This window comes from Vicugna pacos, chromosome 10, assembly GCF_048564905.1.
Source record: "Vicugna pacos chromosome 10, VicPac4, whole genome shotgun sequence".
Taxonomy (NCBI): domain Eukaryota; kingdom Metazoa; phylum Chordata; class Mammalia; order Artiodactyla; family Camelidae; genus Vicugna; species Vicugna pacos.
Window position 1 is genome coordinate 11,101,310 of NC_132996.1, and position 27,600 is coordinate 11,128,909.

General features: G+C 43.6%; 1 protein-coding gene and 1 long non-coding RNA gene across 2 annotated transcripts in view; one reads left to right on the forward strand and one right to left on the reverse strand.

Moving 5' to 3' along the window:
- Positions 1 to 6,276: 6,276 nt before the first annotated feature.
- On the forward strand, positions 6,277 to 15,051 carry LOC140698936 (uncharacterized). Its single transcript, XR_012076947.1, has 3 exons — positions 6,277 to 6,478; positions 8,769 to 8,926; positions 14,939 to 15,051. It is a non-coding gene; the product is annotated as an uncharacterized lncRNA (long non-coding RNA).
- An 87-nt stretch (positions 15,052 to 15,138) lies between these two features.
- PIWIL4 (piwi like RNA-mediated gene silencing 4) overlaps positions 15,139 to 27,600 on the reverse strand; it is a 42,567-nt gene continuing 30,105 nt past the window's right edge. The window contains exons 13-20 of the mRNA XM_072968955.1: positions 27,134 to 27,206; positions 23,661 to 23,858; positions 22,594 to 22,697; positions 20,862 to 20,932; positions 19,326 to 19,479; positions 17,051 to 17,176; positions 16,796 to 16,943; positions 15,139 to 15,848 (exon numbers count right to left, since the gene is read on the reverse strand). Coding sequence (XP_072825056.1) covers positions 15,732 to 15,848; positions 16,796 to 16,943; positions 17,051 to 17,176; positions 19,326 to 19,479; positions 20,862 to 20,932; positions 22,594 to 22,697; positions 23,661 to 23,858; positions 27,134 to 27,206 — 991 coding nt within the window. The 3' untranslated portion in view covers positions 15,139 to 15,731. The remainder of the gene's footprint in view (positions 15,849 to 16,795; positions 16,944 to 17,050; positions 17,177 to 19,325; positions 19,480 to 20,861; positions 20,933 to 22,593; positions 22,698 to 23,660; positions 23,859 to 27,133; positions 27,207 to 27,600) is intronic.

Genomic DNA, 27,600 nt, shown 5'->3' on the forward strand with positions numbered 1-27,600 from the left:
GCTTAGCACAAATGCAGCCTTGATGAGTGACCAGGAATGACCCAGATGTAGAAGGAGTAGGATGCTCTGCGGATGCAGGGGCAGGGCAGTTGGCTTTTTGATCCTGGGCATGTCACTAACCTCTCTTAATCTCAACACTTCTGTGAAATGAGAAGGTGAGACCAGTTTGCAGGTACTCCGTCCTGGCTACAGGCAAGAATCACCTAGAGCATGTAAAACAGTACCAAAACCCAAGCCTCACTTTGAATCAATCAACTCAGAATCAACTCAAGTGACAGTATTTTTAAGGAACCCCAAGTAATTACAGCCAGTGCTGCGGGTCCCTGGACCAGAAGCTTGCTAGGTTGCTGTCTGAGTTTTTCTCTGACAATACATCTTTCCAGCTGAGATAAGCCTCATACAGCCTTCCCTTTCATTTTTATTTTTCACTAATAAAAATTTAACCTTATAAAACAAATCAAAAACCATCAAATGGCTTTTTTTTTAACCATTCACAATTAAAGTGGAAAGAGTGGTGGGAGAAAAAAAATCCCACAATAACAGTGTTGTTTTCCTACGAGTAGTTCATCGCTACAGTCAATAAAATCAAAAACCATCAAATGGCTTTTTTTTAACCATTCACAATTAAAGTGGAAAGAGTGGTGGGAGAAAAAAAATCCCACAATAACAGTGTTGTTTTCCTATGAGTAGTTCATCGCTACAGAAGATGTAAGCCTGCTCATTCGGGAATATAAATGGACGGGACTGCCACTCCAGACCACTCGTGTCAGGGTTACATTGGTTTCTTACGAGTCCGGCAGACTTGGCAAGTCATTTATCAAACCAACAGCAATAAGCATGGTGCCCATCACAGTGACCAGGCCCACCTCAAACAGGCCTGGGGGAGAACTGGCTGGGTTCTCCCAAACGGTGTGGCTTAAAACAACAGAAGTGTACACTCTTAAGGTTCTGGAGGTTGGACGTCCCAAATCAAAGTTATCAGCCGACCACATGCTCTCCAAAGGGAAGGCTCTATCAGATAATCCATTCCAGGCCTGTCTCTTAGCTTCTGTTGTTGCTGGCAGCCCTCGGTGCTCCCAGGCTTTTGGGCACATCACCCCCATCTTCGTCATCACCTGGAGACCTTCCTGTGTGTTGTCATGTTGTTTTCCCTCTGTGTGTCCGTCTCTCCTGCTCCTATGAGGACATCAGCTGTTGGATTAGGGCTCACCTAAAAACTTCATCTTAACTTGATACCATTTACAAAGGCTCTATTTCCAAATAAAGTCACACGTACAGGTACCAAGTGTTAGGGCTTGGACACATCTTCTTGGGAGGGGCAGGGGGCAGAGGGGAGGCACAACTCAACCCTTAAAACTGACAAATGTGAGCAATTTGGTGAAAGCATTGAGCAATTTCAAAAAAGCATCAGTCTAAGCAGATGCTGACCTGAATCACCTGGTTCTTTGAATAAACTAACTGAGCAAAATGATGAACTGACCGGACGACTTCAGTTTTCACAACAGACATGGTGATTAAAAAAGTAAAAATGCAAAAATGACAACAAAAATCTGACCCAGGTTGATATGTAAAAATCCAAACTTACAAGGTAGATAAATCATGGGAGGATTATGGGAGGAGCATTTTGATTTATGAAAATGTTTTACTACTTAGTCATATAGACCAATGCTTAGACATCGCTTTATACTTTACAAATCACTTTCATACATACTGACTATCTCAGATAATCTTAACAATTCAGACTGTGACTTAGACACTGTTAACCCATTTAACCAAGACAGCGAACAGGCTCCCCTGGAAATAGGAGACCCAGGGCTCCTCACATCCCAGGAGCTCCCTGCACCCCCAAAGCCCTTTACTGTTAAGGGTAAGCACTCCTCTCTCCTACACTGTTGGTGGGAATGCAGTTTGGTGCAGTCATTATGGAAAACAGTATGGAGATTCCTCAAAAAACTAAAAATCGACTTACCATGTGATCCTCTTATGCCTCTTTGGTCATCTTTCATCACCTTGCAAAATGATCAGCACATAGTAGATACTCAATAAATATTTGTTGATTTTCTGAAAATCAAACTACTTGTTTTATGAGCCCTCAGTTTCCAATTTTTTCCATCATTGCTAGTGAGAGTGAAGAATTTTCCATTCAGCACCAAGTGTCAAAAACTTTTTTTCCTTTAAGAATAAGTATATTGACAACATTGCCGCTAACATTTATTGACTACTTACTCTGGGCCAAGCACTATTTTTTTTAATTGAATTACAGTTGCTGTGCAATATTATGTAAGTTACAGGTGTGTAATATAGTGATTCACAATTTTAAAGGTTATACTCTATTTATAGTTATTGTAAAATACTGGCTGTATTCCCCATGTGGTACAATAGATCCTTGTAGTTTATTTTATACATAATGTATTTTTGGAATACATTGTATTACTTTTCATTAATAATTTGCAACATAGAGGTTTTTATCCGTTTTTATCACCGTTTATGATGCAGAAAGGGTAACTCATATATTCAACACCTTGCAGCTGAGACACGGAAGAAGCAGAATGTGAAACAAGCTCAGATTCCAAAGCCTATGCATTTCTACTACACCACCCTTTAATAGACATGAACTGAACGCCACCCACCCAGTTTCTTTCTTTCCAGTCTGTCACTCCCGATGGTCCCATGACTCTTTTTTGTGTACAAGTTGCTCCCCCTGCCCCAACCCAGAACTGCCCAAACCAGCAGTCTTGGGCTTCAGATACTGTGCTAAGACCAAGGGGTTAATTAACATCGATACTGTATTTTGAACATTTGCTATAACATGGCATTTACCCATTCGTGTTACCTAACAAGTTACTTATTTTTCTTGCCTGGAGAGAAGTTCAATGCCTCCTTCAAAGGGTTGGATCAAACAGGTGAGCATCAAGTGGAAACATTTTGCCTCCTTTCCTGATGCTGTGGGATCCCTAACAATGGGATGTTTGGAGAGCTTTTCTGAGACTAAGTGGAAACCTGGCTGGGCTGCCTTTGTGGTCCAGCTGCTGTGTTTTGTCTTTGTTCTGAAAGAAGAAAAGTAAACATCAAAAGCCTCGCCTGGGAGATAACGAACACCGTGGGGAGGGGGAACTCTGACGGCGTTCCTCCGCCACCACCGCCGCCTCCGGTCACGGAGCCCGCCTGCTTCCCTGCGTCCGCGTCCCCGCCGCCATCATTCTCTCCACGCCCGTTGCGCGGACCACGACGGGAGCTCCGCATTGTCTCCCCATCTCCACTCCTGCTTCGTCTACTGCCAGCCTGTTGCCTATGCAGCAGAATGATATTTTTAAAATACAAATCCAAATGTGTGGCTCCTCTGGTTAGGCATGGTCACAGCTCCCCATTGCTTTTTGAATCATAGCCGCAATCTTTAACCAGAACTTTAAGGCACATCGTGGTCTGGTACCCTGCGGGCCTCCCAGCCTCATCTGGCCCCACCCATCCCTTTTTCTGCCCTGCAGCCATAGTAACAGAATTGACTCTTCCATGAAGATGCCAGACTATTCCCTCTGTCTGGAGATCTGTCCCCACTGCCAATCTCCCAGATAACCTAGCTTAAATGTTATTATCTCCACACAGCGTTGTAAACCAATTATATGTCAAGAAAAAGAAAAAGAAAAAATGTTACTACCTCTGAAGAAACTTCCCCAACTCCCCAAACTAAGCTAGGGAGCTCTCCAATAAACTCTCATAGAATCTCATATATCTCCCTCATGATGACATCTTAACAATTTCTGTGGTTGTTCATTTGATGCCTCAGGACCACGCTTGCCCTGTTCTCGGCTAAATCCCTCAGGGCACAGCACAGTGCCTGGCATCCAGAAGACCCTTCACATCTCTTTGTGGAAGAAATAAATGAGCCAGGACTCCCCGTGAGGAAGGACTTGGCTTCCAGCCCTACTTCTGCCACTCACTGAGCTGTGTGATCTTGGGCGGACCATTTACCTTCTCTGGGCCTCAACATCCTTATCTGTAAAACTGCGTTGATGACAACTGCGTTGCTTCCAGAGCTATTGACAGAACCAAATGATAAGTGGAGCTTGAAGGGATTCGGAAGCTGTGAAACATCAGGCGGAGGTCATGCATCGCTGCTGCTTTACAATTGGGTTGGTTACTAGGGGACTCAACTGCCCCGGCACCCAGCTCTCAAGACTCCTAGGCTTCGTGGTTTCCAGAAAAGTTCTGAGTGGCCCGGGACCCACCAGTGCCCGTAACTTGTGGACTCTGGCCAGTGGGGGAGTGAGCTGGATAAAGAGGTGTGGCAGCGAGTCGGGGTGCTTCTTGCCAAAGCAGAATCTTTGCCTAATTTCCCCAGAGAACCCGGTGTCTGTGAGGAGATGAGGAAAGCCCCACTGGAAAGACTCGTGCTCCTGTTTGGTGTCAGGATTCCGTCCTGGGGATGAGGCACTCCTAGAGGTCCCCCCTCACGCCTCTCTCCTCACTGCTGCCAGCGACAGAGCTGCTCCTTATGACAAGCCACCAATTCTGTGACAGCCTGAGCCGAGCAATGATTTTCATAAGATTTTGTTGAAGTAAAAGTCTGAAGGATGAAAAAGCAAGAACTAGGAATAGAGCTAAGCTGACGTCATAAGGGCCATCTAGACAGTTACAGATCGGGTCTGCGAGACAGTGCTGGTCGTTGCTTAAAGGAGGAAGGTGGGAAGATGGAGACTGGAATAAGAAAAAAACCCAGCCATCTACTCGTCTGCTGTGTTCGCTTTCTATTGCCGTGTGACAAATCACCGCAAACCTGACAGCTAAAACAGTTTCCACTGAGCAGAAGCCCAGGTGTGGGGCAACCAATGTACCAGCCAGGCCTGGCCTCTCATCTGAGGCTCAGGGTCCTCCTGTAAGCTCATGTCTCAGGGAGGATGAAATTTTCCTCGACCTTCTAGGCTTTTCTGGGCAGTCTGAGAATTAAACTGACATGAGAATTAACAGGACAATATCAAACAGAAGTTTAATACCCTGTGTACATTGGAGAGCCCCCTCCCCAGAAAAAAACTGAGTAACTCAGCGAAATGGCTGAAACCCTCGCCTTAAATACCATTTTCAGCTACCGACAAGAGGATGCTGGCGGTAGTGGTTTGGGACTTCAGAGGGGAGGAGGGCAAAGCACATGAAGATAGAAAAGCAAATGTTTGGTAAAGAAATGTTTGCTGGGCCTTGCAGAGACAGTGCAGCACAGAGTAGCCTCTCATCTCTGGGCCCTGCCTAGAGTTCCCCCAGCACGAGTAGCCCATGCTCTTTGCAGGCAGCTCTGGTGATAGCTCTGTTCCGGGAACAGGCCCTCTGTCTAAATTCTTTAGGCAGCTGAGCGGGCAGGTCAGAGTTTCTTCCTGCATCTTTTAGGTCTTGATTTTTTTTTTTCAGCTTGAAATAATCCACATGCCAACGAGACATCATGGAGTGGTAAATTTTGTTCCCCTATGGTACAATCCAGCTCTTTGTAGCTGTAGAACTCATTCATCTGTTTCTTTTAGACCAGCAGGAAAGAATGTGTTTCTGGCTTCTAGATCCTCTTTCAATGGTTCACCTGATTAGGTCAGGCCCACCCAGCAGACTCTCTTATTTGATTAACTTAAAATCAACTGATTAAGGACTGCGAAACTCCTGTGTTTTACTATAGTCTGTGGGTTAGAAGCAGGTTAGAGTTTCTTCCTACAACTCAAGGTGAGGGGATTACACAGCAGCGTGGACACCAGGGGTAAGAATCAACGGAGACCATTTTAAAATCCTACCAACCACATGAGCTTCCATGATGTGTGTGTGTGTGCGCATGTGTGTGTGAAAGAGAGAGCAGAAATCAGCTTGCCCCAACTCACTTCAACTAACTCAGGGAAATTAGTTTTAAGGAAATAAGAATGTCTTGTGGACCCAGGGCAACAATGCAGCTTGGCCGGGAGAAGAACAGGAGTGGGGCTGTGGAATCCTGCAGGGAGAGCTGTGTCTCTGGGTGCATTGTCTCCATCACTGTCGCTCTCTGTGGACCAGCTTTATCCGATCTCCACTTACACTCTGCAGTCCCTACCCAACGTGGTCTCAGGTAGAAAAAGCCCCCCTCTCTCTCCCTCTCTCTCCCTCTGCTCCTCTCTAGTTCTGAATTCTCAGAGTAGGAGTCTTGGACCAGGGGCTCACCTTTAGTGCTGTCATCTCTGGTCACAATGGGGACGCATACTATGATCATAGCTGCCATGGTGACCAGGTAGAGGAGGAAGGATGGGCATTAATTCTCAGAGAAAGGGGCTGAAGTTTCTCAAAAGATGTCCACTGCCCCGTGGAAGGTGGAAGGGATGTCATCAGTGCCGGTACGTGCTAGTCCACATCATCTCGGACATGATGTACCACTCGAGGGAGCAGACGGGCTGTGTTGAACAGTTAATGAGTTTCACACGATGCTCCCAGAACCACAGCACTTAGAAGAAGGGCCATCCACTGACAGAAGAGGATGCAGGTACAGGCACAGAGGGCCCAATTTAGAGACAGAGCTGCGAACACATCTTACAAAACCCTCCCTAGAAATGGCTCAGATAGTACATCCTTTAAGTGCAGAAAGCAAAAAAAGGTCTCAGTAACAGAAGCCCTAAAGGAGAAAGGGACTGTTCTAGCACAGATTGTACGGCTCAAGTTCTGGTAGGAACAGAGTGAGACACAGACAGGATAGCCCAGACGGGGCCAGGAGTTTAAACCCAGCCGTGCTGCGTAAGAGCTCTGGTCAGCTCTTGGTCATGAGGGGTTGGTGTCAGAACACCTCGTGTGTCTTGCAGTCGGTTTATGTAAATGTGCGTGGTGGTGGGTAAGCTGGGTGTGGTTCTTACCCCGGGGCGCATTACCATCAAGTCTTCCTATAGCCCCAAATTAAAGGATCGTTCCCCATGTTGTCATATTTGTGTAAGTGTGTACACTTGCATTTGATGGTCACAACAGATGATCGCAGGCAAGATTCGGAGGCTCAGAGGGGGCCAAACTAAGGAAATACATCCCCAGCCCCGTGCCTCTAAAGCCCTTAGTTTCAGGGAGGCTTATGTCTATCTGGGTGTTCTGCATGTTACAGAAACAGTCTCAAAAGGGCGGATTTGGTCTGGTTGGTGTTAAAGTCCCACTAAGTTGTGGGCCTCTTGGTGACAGGGGCCAAAGTCAAATCATCTCTGTATTGTGATGCCAGCACATACTACATCCTCAAGAAACGAAAAAGAAAGAGATTATTTATGGTTTTGGCCTCCTATAATCACTGTGATTATAAGCCGCCGTTGGTCCCAGTAGATTGTGACCCTCTAGTATTGCACTACCCAGCAGTGTCACCACTTAGCCACACATAGCTTTTTAAATGTAAACTGAAGTTAATACAAATTAAATAAGAATTTTAAATTCAGTTCAAAACAGCCACATTTCCCATGCTTAAAAAGCTCACGGGGCAAGTGGTAGCCAATAGAACTTCCCCATCAGCACAGAAAGTTCTCCTGGCCAGCACCGCCCTTGAAGGTGGGGGCTCCGTCAGTACCCTCACAGAATCCGTATCAGGATCATATACATTGTGTTCAACAACCCTTTCTTGGGCTAGTTACTGAGACTCTCCTGGTAAATCTCAGCCTAGTCTTCATTTGCGCCTGGAAGACCTCACTAAGTCTTTATTCTGTGATCCTCCTAGACAAGAGGCAAATCTGTGTCTTGTCAGATTCTGGCTCTTACCTAACGCTGAACACAAAAATCAACTCAAAATGGATTTAAGCCTTAAGCATATGACCGTAAACTGCAAAACTTCTAAAAGAAAGCATCTTCATGCCATTGGCAATGACTTCATGGATATGACACCAAAAACACAGGGAACAAAAACAAAAATAACACGTGGGTCCACATCAAACTAAAGCGTCTGCACAGCAAAGGGAATAACTGACAGAGTGAAAAGGCAACCTATGGAACGGGAGAAAGCATTTGCAAATCATATACCTGGCTTGCAACTATATATAATCTAATAAAGGGTTGATCTCCAAAATATATAAGGAACTCCTGCAACTCCATAGCAAAAAAAGAAAAAAAAAACCTAATAACCCAATTTAAAACTGGCCTAGGGACTTGAATACACATTTCTCCAAAGAAGACATGCAAATGCCCAAAAGGTACATGAAAAAATGCTCAGAGTCACCAATCATCAGGGAAATGCAAATCGAAACCAAAAATGAGGTATCATTTCATACCTCTCTGGCTCTTATGGTGAAAACAAAAGATAACAAGTGTCAAGGACGTGAAGAATTGTCACACTTGCTCACTGTTCCTGGGGATGCAAAACGGTGCCCTGCTGTGAGAAACATTATAGAGGTCCCTCAAAAAAATTAAAAATAGAACTACCATATGATCCAGCAATCCCACTCGTGGGTATTTATCCAAAATAATTGAGACCAGGACTCAAAAGATCTATTAGACTTCCTGTGCTCATTGCAGCCCTATTTACAATAGCCAAGACGTAGAAACAATCTAAATGTCCATCAACAAGTGAATAAATATGTATACATACAATAGAATACTATTCAGTCTTTAAAAATAATTAGCTCAGGGTGAGTTTTTATACAAATCTGAATCAAAAGCTTAACAGGAACAAACATCCTCACGGAAAAGACAAGGCAAGGTGGTATTTGCTCACATCGCTTCAGGAATTTTTTCCCACATCCTGAAGAGTAACAGATAAGTCTATAAAGTTCAAAGGGAATCATTGCATTCAATTAGGGCTTGATATCTCTTCTCCACAGAGTTGCAGTCCCTTTGTCCCCCGGCTCCAGATGCATTGCATCCCGAGGGGAAATCGTTGCTGTGAGTTCAGCGTTGGCTGTTCTGACTTGACCAAGTACTGCATGATGAATTGATGCTGTCAGGGAGGCTGATACGTGAGGCGTTTTAAGCCACTAAGGTATGTGAACTAAATCCCTCAATTCATCTGTCAGGAACACCTGCCCAGGGACAGGGCTCTTTCTGCAGACTCTGGTGACAAATTTAAGTCAACAGACTCCTGTGCCTTATTTTAGAAAATGCTTCTATAGGCAGCAAGAGAACTCAAATGGGGACGCGTCAATAGGCACTTCCGTTTGGGGAGAGAGGAGGGGGATTACATTGTTCACCTGTGCAAGCTGACTTGTGTTTCTCCGGCATGGCCCCGTCACTGAACAAAACCCTCGGCACAGGTTGATGAATTAGACACAGGACCTCCTGCTGAGTAATTCACAGAGTCACAGGGAGAAGGATGTGTAACCCTGTTATGGTAGGTGCCACAAAGAGGCATGTGCAGAGGGTTATGGGACCGTAGAAGGAGTGACTAACCCCTTGTTCCTTCCAGACTCGGCTAGGGAGCCTTCCTCCCCCATCTCTGCACACCCCCGCTGTCTCTTCACTGCCCACATGATGTCGGTGTTGTCTGCTCATGGGGCTGTCTCCCCAGCGAAGCCTTAAGCCGGAGTTTCTCAACTTCAGTACTAGTGACGTTTGGGGCCAGATTAATGTTTGATGGAGGAAGGGGCTGTCTGGGGCACTGCAGAATGTTCAGCAGCATCCCTGGCTTTTACCCACTCCATGCCAATACACACACACACACACACACACACACACACACACAAACACGTTATGACAATCAAAAATGACACCTGGCAGCCAGATCGCCCCAGTTGAGAGCCCTGCTGTGAGTGCTAGCAGGCCAGCAATGACATTACCTTCCTTCCTGAGCCCCGGGCCCTGGACCCGCCTGGCTCCATGAGCCAGACAACTTTGCTTGCAGGGATGAGGAGAAGCCTTGTATTAAAGAAGTATCGGATTTAGGTTTTAAAGATAAAGAGGAATACTCAACGCCAGCACTCTGCTGCCGAAGTGGCTGCGATAATTGAGCTGTTCTTTACCTGCCCTGTCTAGTGCGGTAGCCACTGCCACGTGTGCCCTTTGAGCACTTGAAGTGTGGGACCTCCAAAATGAATTTTTAATTTCATTTCATTGTCATTACTTTAAATTTAAATTTCCAAAAGCCGCATGTGGCTAGAGCTGCCATCTTGGATAGCTCAGCTCTAAGCACTGGACGGCCTGCCCCACTGTAAGCACCACTCACCCAGTGTGAGTTTGAGCTTGAATCGCTTCCCAGAGATTCAGAGATCTATGTACACTTGCAGTGTCTCTGACCATTATTTAAGCCTAAAGCGATATAGCAGGGAATAAAATGAACACTGTCGTGTTTTGCAGAGATGATAGAAGCTGACCCACACATCCTAAAGCAACCAGGGATCCCATCTTCACGGGGCTTGAAGATAGATGCTGGTGGAATTCTCAGAATCACTGAATTCATTTAAAAGCAACCCATCTATACTTTGGCGCATTTATCCAAGTAACATATATTGAGAGCCTACTGCATTGCTCTCTGAGAACACAAAAAATATGCAGGGTGGTCAGAGAGAGAAACGTGTGCGCAACTAATTACAATACTTACAAGGAGAGCAGTGATGGAGTTCTGTGTGCGGGGCTGTGAGGACACAGAGATGGCAAATCTGAGTGCCTGAGACGGAGAGAGAAATCTTGATAGTGGAGCCAGTGTTGAGTCTTAAAGTTAGAGATAGTTAGCTGAGTCAGTTTTCTAAACCTACCCCAACAACAACGCAAAAAATCTCCTAGGGGCTTGTTAAAAAAGACAGTCTCAGGCTTCTTCCCCGGAAACTCCTGATGTAGAGCTTAGAGTTTTGCACTTTTAGCAAGTACCCCTGACAAATGTAGGAAGCAGGTGTTAGGAGGACGGAGCCAAAAACTCCCACGTGCTGATAGAAATAATGCTCAGGTCCCCGTGATGCTCCTCGTATCTGACACGTATCAGTCTATACCTGCCATGTCCTAAATGGCAGGAGTTTGAAAAACATACATTTTTCATGGTATCAAAACTATTTAGAAAAGTGGGAGGCTGAGGAAAATAAAAGAAAGAGAAAACAAAAAGCACCCATACGTAATCCCACCATCCGGATCTAATTGTTATCTGAAATTTTCGATAAATATTTGGCTTGTCTTTTCCTTTTGTTACACATACTGGCACACAGAATTGGAATAATACCGTACCTATTCTGCTTTTAAGAAAACTTACAATAATCTTAAATTAAAAGTAAAACTGAGAAGATGGTACCAGGAGTCCCCGCTGACCGCACACCAGCTTTCCCTGTTACTGCTGTACACCGGCAAGTGCATCTGCCTCGGCCAGTGTGCTGATCCTGACACGCTGTTGTGAACACAGCTCCACACTTTATTCAGAGTTCCTCACTTACTGTCTAATGTCCTGTTGTTCCAGGATCAAATCCAGGACACTGTATTACACTTAGTTATCGTGTCTCCTTAGGCTCCTCTTGGCTATTACAGTATCTCCGACTTTTGCTTTGAGGGTTTTGGGGGGGTGGTTCGGGGAGGGAGGGATAATTCAGTTTATTTACTTACTTATAATGGAGGTACCGGGGATGGAACCCAGGACCTCATGCGTGCCAAGCACGCACTCTACCCCTGAGCTATACCTACCCCACCTCAAACTTTTCTTGTTTTTGATGACCTTGACAAGTTTTGAGGACTGTTGGTCAATTTGTAGAATGTCCTTCAATTGGGATTTATCTGATGTTTTTCTCATTATCAGACTGGGATCGAAACACACACAGATCCCCAGAACTGGCAGTTGTTACCATTTTGTGACATTTGACTCATTTTTTAAAAAGGAATAGAATTGAAATTAGAGTCCCTTTATTCAGCCTGCCTTTTACTGCCTCCCAGCCTCCCCCTGCCCCTGCTCATAGATGAAATTGTGTCTTAAATTTAGCGTGCAACCATCCATTTCTATTTTTCCCTTTTATATGTGTGGACACTCACACCCATATGACCGGGAAAATATGTGGTATTTGATGGTGTTATAAACTTTTTCCATGAAGGGTATCATATACGCATCATCCTGTAACTTGATTTTTTTCACTCGACGTTGTTTTTGAAAACACATATGTAATGTGAGGTGATGGATGTGATAATTAATTAAACGATGAGAATCCTTTCACAACATATACACTTGACAAATCACCACGATGTACACTATAAACATCTTACAATTTTGTCAGTTACACCTCAGTAAAGCTAAAAAAAAAAGGCATTACTTTTGAGAACCATTTATGTAGGTCTACAGAGAAGCTACCTAGCTTGCTCCTTTCTTTGAACTGCTGTATAGTATCTAGAGTTTGATATTCTATCCATTCTCTTCCTTCATATGCGTGCAAGAGACTCGCTAAAGTATGCGCTTAGACATAGAACTGCTGGACGGCAGGGTATGGGCCCTCGGTATGACATTACTACTTTGCACTCCAGAATCAATGTTTAAGTTTATTTCCTTATGTTCTGAACAAAAATCAGTATTCACAGACTTTCATCTTTTTTCCAAGTTTAGGCAAGTGAAATTAAACTCATTAGTATTTCATTTTGAATTTTCCGGGTTACTGGGGAACTTGAGCATCATCTCATATATTCATCAGCCATTTGGGTCCCTTAACTGTGACTTGCTTGTTCGTGTTTTTGCTCACTTTACTATTGGGTGGTATTTGCTGTTGTCATCCTAGTTGTTTTATTAACTTGGTAGCTTTTTTAAAAAATATATTTTGGGGATAATAATTTTTTCTTGTTGTATACATTGCAAAAGTATCGTTCTACTCTGTTGCGTGTCTTTTAATGCCCCTATTGGTCATTCAGAAACTTACACTGTGACATGGTCAACATCAATCTTTTCCTGTATAATTTATGCTTTTTTATATGTTGCTTAAGAATATATGAAATATACTTCCATACCATAGTATCTTAAAAAATTTTCCCTTTATTTTCTTCTAGTTGTTACAATTTTTGTTTTTAGTGGTTAAGTTTTTAATCTATAGGAAATTTCTTTTTGTTTTTCATGTAAGATGGAAACCTAATTTTTCTTTCTGTACGGAGCCCAGCCACCCAGTCCATTTGATTGAGCAGTTCGTCCTTTTCCTCTCAGATCTGTAAAGCCAGCTCTATTAAATGACAAGTGTCCATACATGCAGTGACCTGCTTTGGAATTTCTAGTTGGTGCAACTGATCTTTCCAAGGTTGAGCACCACCAGTCTACTCCCACTCGCTCTCATATTGCAGATTGGGTGACTGAGTCTCAGAGAGGGGATGTTATCACATCCCACAGCTAAAAGAGTTGGAACAAGAGTGCAAACGAAGAATTTCTTAATCCATGATGCCCTCTGGGAGCTGACTGAGGTTGGCTATTCTCTCAGAATCTGCTGCACCATAGGGACTGCACAGGCAGAGGGCTCTGCTCGTATGACAGTCCTTGTGTGCCCCCTGGTGGGTTAAAGTGGTAAAGAGCCACCACCTTGGGCATTACTTAATAGGTAAAAGGGTGAGGGGCGGTACAGACCTTTCGATTGCCTTATCAACATGCTGCATGGAGGTTCATACAAGCCGACTGTTAGCTGGTGGCACTTCGCAGCATCCTTGTACTTGGACGGAAGAAAACACCACCTCAACACCAGAACACCACCACTCTGGAGTGGCATAGCGCCTGGCCTCCAAAGACTTGCTATACGATTGTAACTGTCATATAAAGCACTCCCCCATTTAAGAATTCTGGAGAAATATTTAAAATCTGATAGCACCTTTTATGAAGGCAGTAAGGTCTTGTGGCCCATCTCTAAGGCATTGGAGTCAAACACACCCGAGGATAAATTTTAGCTCCACAATTAATTAATCTTATAAACTTGGGTGAGCCACATGGCATCTTTAATCCTCAGTTTTACCATCTGTCAAATGGTCACCATAGTGCCTAATTCACACTGTTGTTGCAAAGGTTAAATGTATAGGCAGGGGTTGGGAAATAGCTCACTGGTGGAGTACATGCTTAGGATGCATGAGGTCCCAGGTTCAATCCCCAGTACCTCCATTAAAAAAAAAAAGTATATGCAAAGTGCTTGGTACCGTGCCTGCAATGAATGCCTTAAACCCCCTCCACCCTCATGCCCACCAATGGCTATCATTGCTATTACCGGAGGGGACCCACATTGGGTGCACTTTTGCCAGGCCTGGATGAAACTCTCAAACAGGAAAAGACCATGCTCAGTGCCATCTTAAATGATCTCTGCTTTGGCGTCTGTTTCCCCTCACCCCGCAGAGAGAAGCTTCAGCTCTCCGCTCTCCCCTCCACTGCAGCCTGCCACATAATCTCTCCCCCGGGAGAAGAATTTGGACCTCTGATCTTTCCTGCATCAAAATATTTTTGCATGTCACCATAGTCTCATCCGTGGGGTTATTCTCATGCGAAAAGGCTAGAAAATGAGAAGAAACCAGAAACAAGGAGTGATAGCTTTCCTGAAGGTGGAGGAAATGACCAGTTGGGTCAAAGGCTGTGACAGGTCAGGTAAGACGAGGACTGAGAATTGAGAATCAGATTTAGCCAACCTGAGGTCATTGATCACTTTGACCAAAGCAGTTTTGCTGTCGTGGTTTTGGTGAAATTCTGAGTGGAGTATGGAATTGGACACATCAGGCATCAACTTTTTGAGAACTTTTTCTGCAGAGAGGGGCAAAGAAATGGGGTGGTAGCTGGAGGGGGTAATGTCTCTTTTCTAATATGGGAGAGATAAGAGTGTATTTACAATGCTGATGGGAATAATCCAGCGTGGGGGGAAATTAACGGTGGAGGAGGAAGAAGGAAGAATTCCTACAGCAGCATCCTTGATAGGTCAGAGGGAGCAGGACTGGGTCCACTGGTGGAGAGCCCGCCCACTGGAGCTTAGATGCCATTTCTTTATGATAAGATGGTCAGGGTCTACGTGCACAGATGCCTTGAGGCGGGTAGATGGGCTGGGCGCCCATGCAAGTCATCCTTCTGACAGCATCTGTCCTTTCTGTGCCATAGGAAGCAATGTCACTCATGAGAGTGGGTGCTACTAAATGAAATAAAATTCCCTCGAGAACAAATGAAACGTCCATTTTTAGAAACGTAACTCAAAGAGTGATGGTGACGTGATCTAGCAGGTAAGAGCCTTTGCTGAAAACCCTTAAAGAATGAGGTTCACATGAAACAGCAACTGAAATTCAAGTCACAATAAACATGCAGACGATGCTCTGAATTTTCTTTATTTTCTAACAACTATTTAAACCACTCAACAAAATGCTCTATAACATTATTCAGAAAAACTTCTGCAAAATTTAGGGCGGAAATTAGACCCCACTCACCTACCATCAAAACATCATGCAAACAGTTACTTTCTTAGAAGATATTTAGTTTTGTGGTATTACTTACAGGTGATGGTACATTTTAATTCCGTAGACCAGAATGAGAATTTACCCCAAGGACATACCTCTAAAATAAAGCAATGTAGGGGGGAGGGTATAGCGCAGTGGTAGAGTGCATGCCTAGCACGTAGGAGGTCCTGGGTTCAATCCCCAGCACCTCCATTAAAGATAAATAATAGAAACTTAACTCCCCCCAAAATAAAATAAATAAAAATAAAATAAAATAAAGTAATGTACGTTTCTTTTGAACCATTTCACATTTAAGTTGTTTTGGCTTTTTTTTTTTTTCCAGCAGTTAAAAGTCAACTCAGTCTCCTTCCGCGAGTCACAGCCTCCAGCTCCTGGCAGATTTGTACAAAGCACACCAACTGCTCCTCAGACTCCTCTTCTAAGGATGCCAGTGGTTCATGTCATCACAGGTAGAAGAGAGAACTGGCTAATTCCAGATTTGGTTCCTTATGAATGCTTTGTGCCACCAGGAAGGTCAGCTTGTGTGCGTACTGACACGGAGCCGGGACGCTGATTAGGCCCTGAGGAGGGGAAAGTATTGACGGTAATTAAGAGGATAACCTGCGCTTCAGAGTGATCTCTTCTCCTGAGATTTTTCATCCACTAGTTACCTGTACGACAGAAAGCGGCATCAGTCCTTAATAACTAAACCACCCAAGGGCAACCTTGTTCCCTGGGAACTTGCATTCACTGGGCAGGATGGGGGTGGGGAGGGCCAGTCTGGTTTCACTGTGCCAAGACCTGGGAGCCACACACTTAGGGCTCATCAAAGTTTCCTGTGATTTGATGTTCCAAGGGGCTCAGAGCAAATCTTGGCTTTGGACTTTGAGAGCATCTCTGGGCCTAATGTCCAGGAACACAGGACAGAGCCAGGTTGGTTACTTTCCCACCAGACACAACATCTGAGTTGGTTTCAACTTCCTCACCTGTAACTTGGAAATAGCAATGTCCTGGTTTCCTCCCAGGCTGCACTGGTGTAAGATAACGCATATAATAAAGTCTTCTAGAAATCATCAATGCCAATGCATTATTTTTTGTGGTGGGGGGAGTAATTAGGTTTATTTCTTTATTTATTCTTAATGGAGGTACTGGGGATTGAGCCCAGGACCTTGTGCATGCATGCTAAGCGTTCACTCTACCACTGAGCTATACCCTCCGGCGATTAATGCATTATAATAGTTATTGTTCTGGAGGGGAGGGTAGAGCTCAGTGGTAGGGCGCATGCTTAGCATGTACGAGGTCCTGGGTTCAAACCCCAGCACCTCCATTAAAAAATAAGTTATTATTTTCCGTCTATGGCAGACTGGGTTTCACCTGCTGTGGAATTAGGGAGTCATTCATTCATGCATCCCTCTGTGAAAAGCCAGGCATTGTGCCGGGGGTCAGGACGCAAAGGTGAATCAGGTGACAGTCCCTGGGTGGGCACCTGGAGTGCCGGACTGCACCCAGGTGAAGAGCTGCCACTCACCGGCCAGTTGTAGTACAGGTGGCACAGTTTGAACGTGAGTCTCTGCATGTGGTCGGGCTTCAGGCCGTTGTCATCGTAGATGACGTTGTAGTAGGTGGGGCTAACGGTTCCGCGACAGGCGGCCTGGCTGACCAGGTAGAAGTCATACCTGAGGGGGAACGGGAGGACTGTGAGGACGGAGGCACGGGGAAAGGGGCCGAGCCGGACTACGCGCAGGGACCGTTTTGCTAAAAGCGGATCTTCTAACAGACTTGCCATTCGGGCCGCGTTGCTTCCGAATCCACGATGGTGCCGAGGGGTGGGTTCTGCACAGTTCGGCCCGATTCCGTCAAGAACCGGGACAGGCACCTCTTCCTGACCACAATCACCGACAGTCTGGGGCTGGGAACCAGAGAGGCAAAAATACAAGATGGAGAGGGCGTAAACCAAGCCAGGCAGCCTCCCATTTAGGTATTTATCTTGGGGTAACTTTGAAATAAAAGAAAGTCATTAGCAAAACACAGAAAATAAAAATTATCCCCATCTCCCCTCCCCCAGAGAGACATACAATTTTTTAATTAATTTATTTTTAATTGAAGTATAGTGAGTTTACAATATTGTGTCAATTTCTGGTGTACAGCATAATGTTTCAGTCATACATATACACACATATATTCTTTTTCATATTCTTTTTCATTATAGGTCACTATAAGATACTGAATATAGCTCCCTGTGTTATACAGCAGAAACTTGTTGTTTATCTATTTTATATGTAGTCATTAGTATCTGCAAATCTTGAACTACCAATTTATCCCTTCCCACTCCCTTCCTGCACTGGCAACTACGAATTTGTTTTCTATGTCTGTGAGTCTGTTTCTGTTTTGTAAACAAGTACATTTGTCTCTTTTTTTTAGATTCCACATGTGAGGGATATCATATGGTATTTTTCTTTTTGTTTCTAGCTTACTTCACTTAGAATGATGATCTCTAGGTCTATGCATGTTGCTGCAAGTGGCATTATTTTATTCTTGTTTATGGCTGAGTAGTATTCCATTGTGTGTGTGTGTATGCCACAATTTCTTTTCTAATTTTTTAAATCATATAATTTTTTAAATTAAGGATTTTCTTCATTTGTTACAAAAGTATGTTATGCCCAGTCATTTGACCTGTTTACATCATTTAAAGGGGAGGAATGGTTAACAGGACAATAAACTATAATTAGCACTTCTAAAGGAGTATTTTCCAGAATGATCTATGGAGGCAAGATTTTTTTTCCCATTAGCAACAGTCTCCCTATTTCCACCTTCACTCTTCCTCTCAGTTTCTGAAGAGCAAAGGGAGAACCACAAGTCCCTCTTACTCCTCAAATCACTGCTTCTGCATCTTGCAAAACACATGCCTGGGTGGATGGACAGATGGACCAAATACACATTGGGGCCAAATGCTGAATGATCAAAAGTCAAGTCAGTATTTGGTAAACTCCAAATCCAAATATTCACCATCATAGAAAAAAAACCTCTAGAATGCAAGGATCACTCTGAAATTTCACTTTAAACATTTTAATTATTTTTAAAATACATTAATGTTTTCAATCTTGGAACTTTTTAAAAGTTTATGTTACAGTGCAAGAGAACTAACTCCTTAGCACTGTCAGCTAAATCTACTCCTGTGATCCCTAAACCGCACGCTGGTGATTCTTAATAGGTCAGTGGGGAGAGAGAAATTTTGGCTCTGACAGTTTGGATGCAGATAAAGGCGGTTCGGCCCCCGAGTTATCAGGTTCTCCCTCTTCTCTAAGGTCACAGATGAGGTCAAGGCTCAGCTTCCTTGTGGCTTGTGGCTCCGACACTTTGGTTCATGGTGGGTACAATGGTATAACTCTCCAGACAAGGATTACGCACTGCTTGGAATAAGATGCTTTCTGAGTATTTTAAGAAGCCAACTTAAAATTGTCATCCTCCTCCGTTTTCCAGTTCTAATATTTTTCTCACACTTGCCACTTGGCATCATCATGTAAGAAAATGTACTAAAACATCGAATCTAGGAATGTGACGGCGAATCAAGGTGTCTGGTGTTTAGGGTGATCTGGTTTCCACACACAGCCCCGCTCTCACGGTACCTACGCTGCATCAGTGTCTGCACTGCAGAGGCTTCTGCCCTGTGTGCTGACTTGGGTCTCAAATTTGAAGCCATCACCTGTTTTTTTCCCCCTAGCATGTTAATATGTATGAAGCATCTACAGCTGCTAGCAGCCCTGCGGGCTTCCTGCTGAATCTCAGTGTCAGCCGCTCTGGAGGAAACCTGCCTTCCTCTGGTGCCCCCACCCAGGGCCCCCAAAAGCTCACACCATCCCAACTGTTTACATAAGATCATCGAAAATACCCTTCAATCTAGGGGAACCCACCCAGTTGTACCTTGCACAATACAGAAACGGAGTGAAACTTAACTGTGTGAAAAAAAAAGAGAGAGAGATGCTGCCATTTAGTAGTGACAATAGTTATGATGAATGTGCTGGAATTGGGAGTCTGGGGAAAGAACACAAATTTGATACCTGGTGTTCGAACTCGCTTCTGTCACACTGCTCAGCAGCTGGGGAACTTCATACTCCATGAGTGTTTTTAGCTGACCATCCCCGACACCATCACGGTACACAATTATCCGTGCTGGCACATCATGGTTATGCTTGTGCCATTTGTTGAGTGCCCCTGCGGAATTCGGCATTAGTAAGAAAAGAATGGCTGGTCTGACGCCAACAAAGAATAAAATTACCATATATTTCAAAATTTAAATAGTTATCTATTTCACACCCCCATGAAATAGGGTCAGACTCAACTGGGCTTGTATTTGCAATAACATAAAAACAGGTAACTTTGAGGAATATTTGTGCATCTCTGCTATTTGAGGGTTCGTAATGGTTTCTATGGTATAATATATTCTTGAACTTAGCATATCTCTTCAGTAAAATTTTAATATTTAAGCAATAAGTTAAAATTTAATTCATGCAACAGACATACAAATTCCCCCAAACCAAATTAATACTAATTTAGTTTCTTGACATGTTTAAATCCTCTCTGTAAGTATAGACTGGGTAATTCTATGAATTTTCTTCTCCAGTGAGCACAAATATGAAAACATAGGAAAGGATCTGACTGTTCCTCTAAAAGCATCCCTGCAGCAGGACCCACCCATAAGTCTGATGACAACATCAACTCTGAAAAACGTCCGGCCACTCTAACTAGGAATTGCCTAAAGGGCAGAGACCAGACAGTAACTGACTCCTACCTAACAGAAACTTTTCCTAACTACTGAAAGAAAAAAAGACGAGCAGGTTTTGAAGTGAGGGCACAGTAATATGCTGCAATAGTTCTCTTCACATCACACAATTGCTTTAGGAGAGTTTATTGTCCAGGAAATTCATTTTAGTTTGATAGATGATGATCGTATTTGTAAGCCCATCACCAACACATATCACCAAATTCACCTTTTTAGGAGACAAATATTTACAACCCCCAAAGTTTACAGACGGGACAATGCAGATCGGGGGAGGAAGGGAGTTGCACAGGTCACAGTAGTAGGGAGTGGTCAGGCCAGATTCCGGCCAGGGTTTGCAAGGGCGTGGGAACCCCAGATCCCGCTTTCCTCTGCATCCTGCTGTGAGGAGGGTGCCCTTCCCCATCTGCTGTCTTCCCCATCTTCTCCTGCCAGGACACACTATCTGCCAGCATCCCCAGCCCCAGCCCCAAAGGTGTCCCTCCTATTTCTAGACCCAATGCTGGTCTATCATAATCCTTGCTCCTCCAGAGTAGTTTTCTCTTGGCCTTCAAACCGCTTGCCAGAGCCACCAGCAGCTACCAACACTTTTGCCCCTGGCTTTGAGTTTACCACCCATAGGCACACACATAAATTCTACAGAGCTTGTCTGTTAGCCTGAGTCAGGCTACAGCTTTGGGGTCTCCAACTGGATGCCAGTTGACTCAGGCCAGCTTGAGGAGTCTGTTTCCAGCGGTCTGGTCTGCTAGAGGCTGATGGACTTTGGGTCTGAAGGAACAGTCCTCAGAGCCCACTCCCACTGAGACTGATTCAGTACCGATCATGAAAACTTTCAAGCAATCAGCAATATCTGTCGCCGCTCTCTGAAGGATGCAGCGGGAAAACCACCTAAAGTCAGCAAAGAACAAAAGGAAGGCTCACCCTCAAAAGTCCTAATACAAACATGCGTTAGTGTTAAATTGCAAAACAGACATTATAAGTAAAAAAGATGTTCATAATTTTTTACACTCCAGACTCCATACACAATTATATTAAAATGCTCTTCTCTCACAAACCCCCAACCAAATAAAATTTACTGACACAAGAAACTAAAGCACAGTGGTAGCATCAGACATATCTGGGTTCAAATCCTGCTGGTACACTCACCAGCTCCGTGACTTTGCTATGTGACCCTAGGCCTCAGTCTCCTCATCTGTACCAAGGAAATTTATTAGATAGTAAGGCAGTTAGTACCTCATAGGGTTGTTGTCAAAATTAAATGAGATAATATGTACAGTCCTTAGCACAGCACTTGGTACATAATAGGCATTAATCAACAGAGGCCAGTATATTATTACTATAAAGGAATTTATTCATTTAGCAGTCGATTGTCTACTTTTAAAATATTCAAAGATTTCTCAAGCATAAACTCCATTCCTACATGTGAGCTTTTGGGAACTGACATCTTAATATGATTAACTGATCAGAAGTTCTCTTGCTGAAATTATTAATTAAAAGCACTTGGAAAATGAAGATCATGACTTAATGGTACATATGCAACCACATTATCCTAGTTCTCTAACTCCGTGCGATAATAATGGCACAGTCAGAAATGCTGCCAACAAGCCACAGCTCCTGTACGTGCTTGATTAAGGAAGTAACACGGAACAGGGACCGCATTCAACCAGGACTGAAATCGGAGGCACGCAGTTAGACTGCTCCGTTTCCTGTTTCCCACAATCCCAGATAAATACCCAATCACAAATTTAATGGAGTAAATCAAATAGCTTAGTTCTAGGAAGAAAACATGTTACAAACAGCTTCAAAACACATTGTTTACTTACAGATATTGAAACATTTCTAAGAACTACAATTTAATACGTTCTATGAGTCAATGTTTAATGGGTTATCCCTAATCCTGCCTATGTTTTTAACAGTTGTGTGAACAACCACCACATCCAGCGTCTGCAAGCATTAAAAATAATAACAAGAGGGGGAGGGTATAGCTCAAGTGGTAGAGCACATGCTTAGCATACACGAGGTCCTGGGTTCCATCCCCAGTACCTCCTCTAAAATTAATAAACCTAATCACCCCCCAAAAAATAATAACAATAACAGCAAGCATGTATTAAGCATTTATACAGAATAAGTAAATGGCAGATCGGGATATAGATCCAGGCAATCTGATTCTCAGCTGCCTGATATAATGTATGTAAACTTCCCAGTATGGCGCCCAATAGAGGACAGGTGTTCAGGAAAGAAATGCACAAGAATTTCTACACAGCCACCATTTGGGAAATACGATTTGCATACGAGCAATAGCTGGTCCTAATGTTTGTATAAAAATAGCTTTCTAATGAGGCTACATTTTAGCTTCATTAAAATACTGGCTTAATGAAGCCAATATTATCAATCACATTCGTACATGTAGGCATAATTTATGACCATAAGTGTTCATACTTAAAAAATGAGTGAAGAATATAAACTATTCTTTGTGGTATAGTCTTTCATTAAACCACAAGTAATAATCTAAATAATTGAGGAAGATGTTAGGGTCATTGTAAAAGTACCTGGTGATTCTGGGGTTAATACTGGCCACAAATCCAACCACCACCATTCCTTTGCTGCATGCATCTTTGCAGACATCAATGCCAACCACCATCAGGGACTTTAACTGTAAAGTGAAATTTTTCATGATTTAATGGAATACGGTATCATTTTCCCAAGCAATGATTTCATATGAAGTTTTTAAAAAGACTGTCCCTAGTCATTCAATTATTTAAGTTAAGCTATGTGCCAGGGAGATCAAGGTCCAGATGAGGCAGATTTTCAAACCAGAAGCGAAAGAGACTTAAAGCCAGAGGAAAAATAGAGTACATACTACACTTAAGAGACTCACTGTGGTCCAAAGTGGCCACCATGCTTTGTAGGGGTGGGCAAGGGCCATCAGTGGCTTAAGGGATTCTGGCAAAGTGGTCAGTCCATCCATCTCCTGACTCACAGCTGAAGGAGTCTGAAGAGAAATTCCACTCCCGGCTCTTCAGCTCTCTGAGTCCTCCCTTGTCTCTGCACCTCCCGGGGGCACTGCTGGGGGTAATCTCGGACGTACAACCTGGTTATTGGAAGCCTAATGGGATGGGCAGCATTCCCTCAACCCTCACTACTTGGCTTCCTCCCGTGGGGGCCATGGTTCAGGAAAAAGAAGAGGATTTTCTCAGTTCCCAAAGCAGCCTGGACGCTCGGCTCACAGGCTCTGCCAGTTCCCCAAGCTCTAGGGAGGGGGTTCCCATCAAGGTGGCACCTGGCCGAGAGCAGGTGAAGGAGCACAGATTATAAATTGCTGCTGGGACTCTCCAAATCAGATCCCTCCAAGTCTCAGTCAAACTAGATTTTCTTTCATGAAATACTCTGTGATCAGCTTAACTGAAGCTCTTTGAGAAGGGGGGCCACCCTCACCTTCCTGACGCCCTCCCGCTGGCTTGCATCATGGAACTCAAGCGGACAAACCACACGCACACCCAACAAACAAGACAGGTATTTCTAGGGTCGCATGAAAATGGCTTCTAATTTGACTTAATTTTTAAAATGAATTAATAGACTGGCTGACGATTAAAAGGAAATGAGTGCCGGCGCTCACAGGAATCTCCACGGCCCACAGCTCGCCCCCGAGTTTACAGGTCATCTGCATGGCGATCTTGGTGGCCACACTCATCATCATCCCCTGTTTGTTCAGCGTCTGAGCGAGCACACACTGGCTTGGGACTGGGCAGTCGGAGCTCAAGTATTTTTTAATGCAATCATAGTAGTTCTTCTGAGAAGGCAGAATACACATTACCTAAATGCAAGCAAACAAACAAACAAAATCAGGAGAAAAGAAAGTCAATTAACTTACGCTTAGAGGAAGCTTTAAAAAAATTAACAACGAATACATGGATTCTCCAAACATTTTTTGCCCTTAAGATCCCAAGAAGCAAGCATTAACACACTACAGTGCTTCTCTTAAATGGCCTTTAAAGAACAAAGACTCCAAGCCGTTTGAAATGCCTCCTCATCTCCCATCCGCTCTGCAAAGCCCCTCTCCAATCCTACCACCTCTCTTGGCTCTTCCTTCCTCCTTGCTTCTCTACCGATTTGATTCTGTCCGTCTCCTCAGATTCTTTTCTCTCCTGGCCCTTCCTCCAGCTAGCTACCTCCCTTGTGGGCAGTGCCCCTCCAAGGGGCTCTCCAGGTCTGCCCCCCACTGCCGCCTCTCCAGCTCCATCCGCGGAAAAGCAAAGTGGAGAATTAGCTTAAATTGTGGTCTTTTTCCCATTAGGCACTGGACAGCCGAAATAAAAGAAAGCAGCAAGCACAAATTTTTTGTTGACTAGAACTTGAGTGTAGGGTCTGAGGGGAGGGCAAATAAGGAGAAAGAAGCTTCAGGGCCCTGGTATTTTTAAATTCCACCCTCCTCTGCCACTGTCCCTATTTCCTACCAGGTATTTCCTCATAGAAGGACCTCTCCTGTTCTGACCCCATCTTCTTCCTATCTTTTATTCTCTGCTTTCAAAAACCCCAAAATTATAGAAAAGATAATGATTAACAGGGAAAAAAGTGATTTTGTTTTCACCAATGGAACTCTTCAAAATCATGTTAGGGCTAAAATTATTTCTATGTAATTAAAGTAAGGCAAATATTTTTTAATTGTCATCAGTGTTCCCTTAGGGGTCTTCCTGCCTTCCATCCTACAAATCTGGGGACAAGCAAGGTAGGTGGCAGAACAAGGTGGTGGCCCAGTAAGGAACAGGGCCAAAAGAAGGTGGGAGCCAAGTGAGATTGGTTACACACCAGGGACGGAGAAGTAAGAAGTATGTGGAAAATAGTAAGAGCCATGCTTCTCACTATTAGAGAAAAGAGGGGCAAATACAGAAAGCGGGAACACTTTCCCGTGGCACTGGATTGGAACTAGGAGTGTGAGCACGTGTTTTTAATATTTCAATTTTTTATTAAATATTTCAATATATGCATAGCTACATATAGTAATAAAACAGATACCAGTGTGCATGTATACACATATATGAGACACAAACACATGTGTATTTCCTAGCTTTGCCCACTGAGAAAGCCTATGGGCAATGACCCCCCCCCCCCCAGTAGCAAATAAGCACTCCCAGTGCCCAGATCTTGGTTACTAAACACTGTTCTCTACCAAAAGGAATCGGGGCTCATTGGAGAAATATCTGATTCCACAGCTGGGCAGCAAAACGTCAAGATTAACGTGGAACCTCTTATTGCGCCATACAGTGAGAAAGTGTTCCAAAAAAGATGGAGACATGTCAAAAAGACCCAGAAGCCAGCCTCAGTGGGGCTCCCATTGGCAAAACTGGGGACAATTTGGACACCAAAATAAGTAACAGTAGTAATAGACTTTTAAGCTGGTTAAATAAAATAGGGGTCCATGAACCCACACTGATGCCGATAAACGAACAAAGAAACGAGAGGAAGAGAAAGGTCTTCCTTTTAATATAATGCTACCTAATAAATGCAGAAGGAAGTATGAAATTAGAAAGCCACCATCATAGCAGTAGTGGATTCCGACAAGAATTATCAATGGATTTTGAAACTAGTGGTAAAACCTTGATGAGGAACAGGATATTTACATAGTGTCAAATTATCTCCCTACCAAAAAAAAAAAACTAATTACAAAAGAAAAAAGAGTAACTTCACAGCGGAGAAACTTGACAGGCAGCACCTTAATCAAGGGAGTGTCCCCGGTAAGACGCAATGAGAACGCAGAATTGTTGCTGCCATTCTCCTGCCAAAAGTGATAACCTGACTTAATCATAAGGAAACATCAGACAAACCCAAACTGAGGGACATTATATAAAATAACCGGTCTATAAGCTTCAAAACTGGAAGGTCATCAGAGTCAAGGGAAAACTATGGAACCATTCCAGATTGAAGGAGAGATTAAAGAGACAGAGCAACCAAGTGCAACATACTAGATTCTTTCACTACAGAGGACATTTTGGGAACAAATGGACAAAGGTGAATGGAGTCTGTGGATTAGCTGGTCAATACCGCTCCCTGATTTTGATGGTGGTTCCATAGGAGAGTAACCTCGTGTAGGAAATGTGAGCAAAAGTATTCAGAGGATAATGGGCATCAGGGAAAAAAATTGATAGATAGATAGATAGATAGATAGATAGATAGATAGATAGATAGATAGATAGGAAGAAAAGAAGGAAGAGGACGGGAGGGAGGGACGGAGGGAGGGAGGAAGGAAGGAAGGAAATAAATATGATAAAATGCCAACAATTGGGGAATCTGGGTGAAAGGTATATGGAGTTATTTGTACTATTCTTGCAACTTGTCTCTAAGTTTGATTTTACTTTTTTAAGTGAAAGATGAATGCTCTTAGGGTGAGAACTTCCTTTGTTCATTATAATATCCTCCCACACCATTTTTTGTGTCTGACTTTAAAAGGGAGACAAAGAGAAAACTAAACTCCTTTGCATAAGCTGTGAACAGGAGTGTGGGGCGCGGGGATGAAGGCGCTGGAGGAGACGGATCAGGAAAAGCCCTGCGGTACTGCAGGGACACGCACACCACATAGCCCTCCGCACACGCACACACAGCACTTCAGGAAATGAAGCAGTTGTGGGTGCCCCTCAGGGTGAGGCAATGCAGGAGGAAAAGGCACTCACGAAAGGGGGGCAAGAATTCAGAGGAGAAAGGAACGTGGGGCCATAGGTGACATGGAAACATCCAAGAATCCCCTGAAACACTGAGGGGAACACCAGGTACCCCAACATTAATGGGATAAGATGGAAGTCAATTTATCTTGAATCTTAAGTAAAAGATGACCACTACCCCCTTCCCTGGCAGGCATCCAGGACGCTGATACAGATGTAACAACAAGTATTTGGAAATGAATATTAGAAACATGAAAGGGAAATAAAATATTGCTTAAAATACTAAGACTAATACTTTCGTGGGTGCTTGGGAAATGCACAGCAATTTGCAAACAAATTATGGAAGAATATGTTCAAATTCCTTCTTTCAAGGCTGTTAGATATAAAGAAAAAATGAAAATTATACATCAAAACACAAAAAGTATCTTGTACTCACCAACTGAACCTCAGGGTCAACATGCTTCTGTATAGCGTGAACAAAGGCAGCTGCATTTTCTTGTACTTTTATGCTACAGAAACAGATTAATTTTGAAAATACATAATTCCCTTCCTAGTAGCACATAGTCATATGGAGCTAAAAATAATATGAATCGATTTTTATAACGACTATAATTTGACGGGAAAAAAATCATTAAACTGAAAACCTCTGGAGTCTAAAATTGTTTCTCCCACACAAGATAATGCCATTTAATTACCATTTTTATTAGCTTAAAAAATAGGTTAGTGAAAAGTGAAATTTTCTCAATTGTATAGTTCTATGTGAACAACAATTCTGCTGTTCAAAACGAGGTTGAAAGTGAACTTTGGAAACCACAAGTTTCAATATTAAATATCCATCAAGGGGGAGGGCATAGCTCAGTGGTAGAGTACATGCTTAGCATGCACCAGGTCCTGGGTTCAATC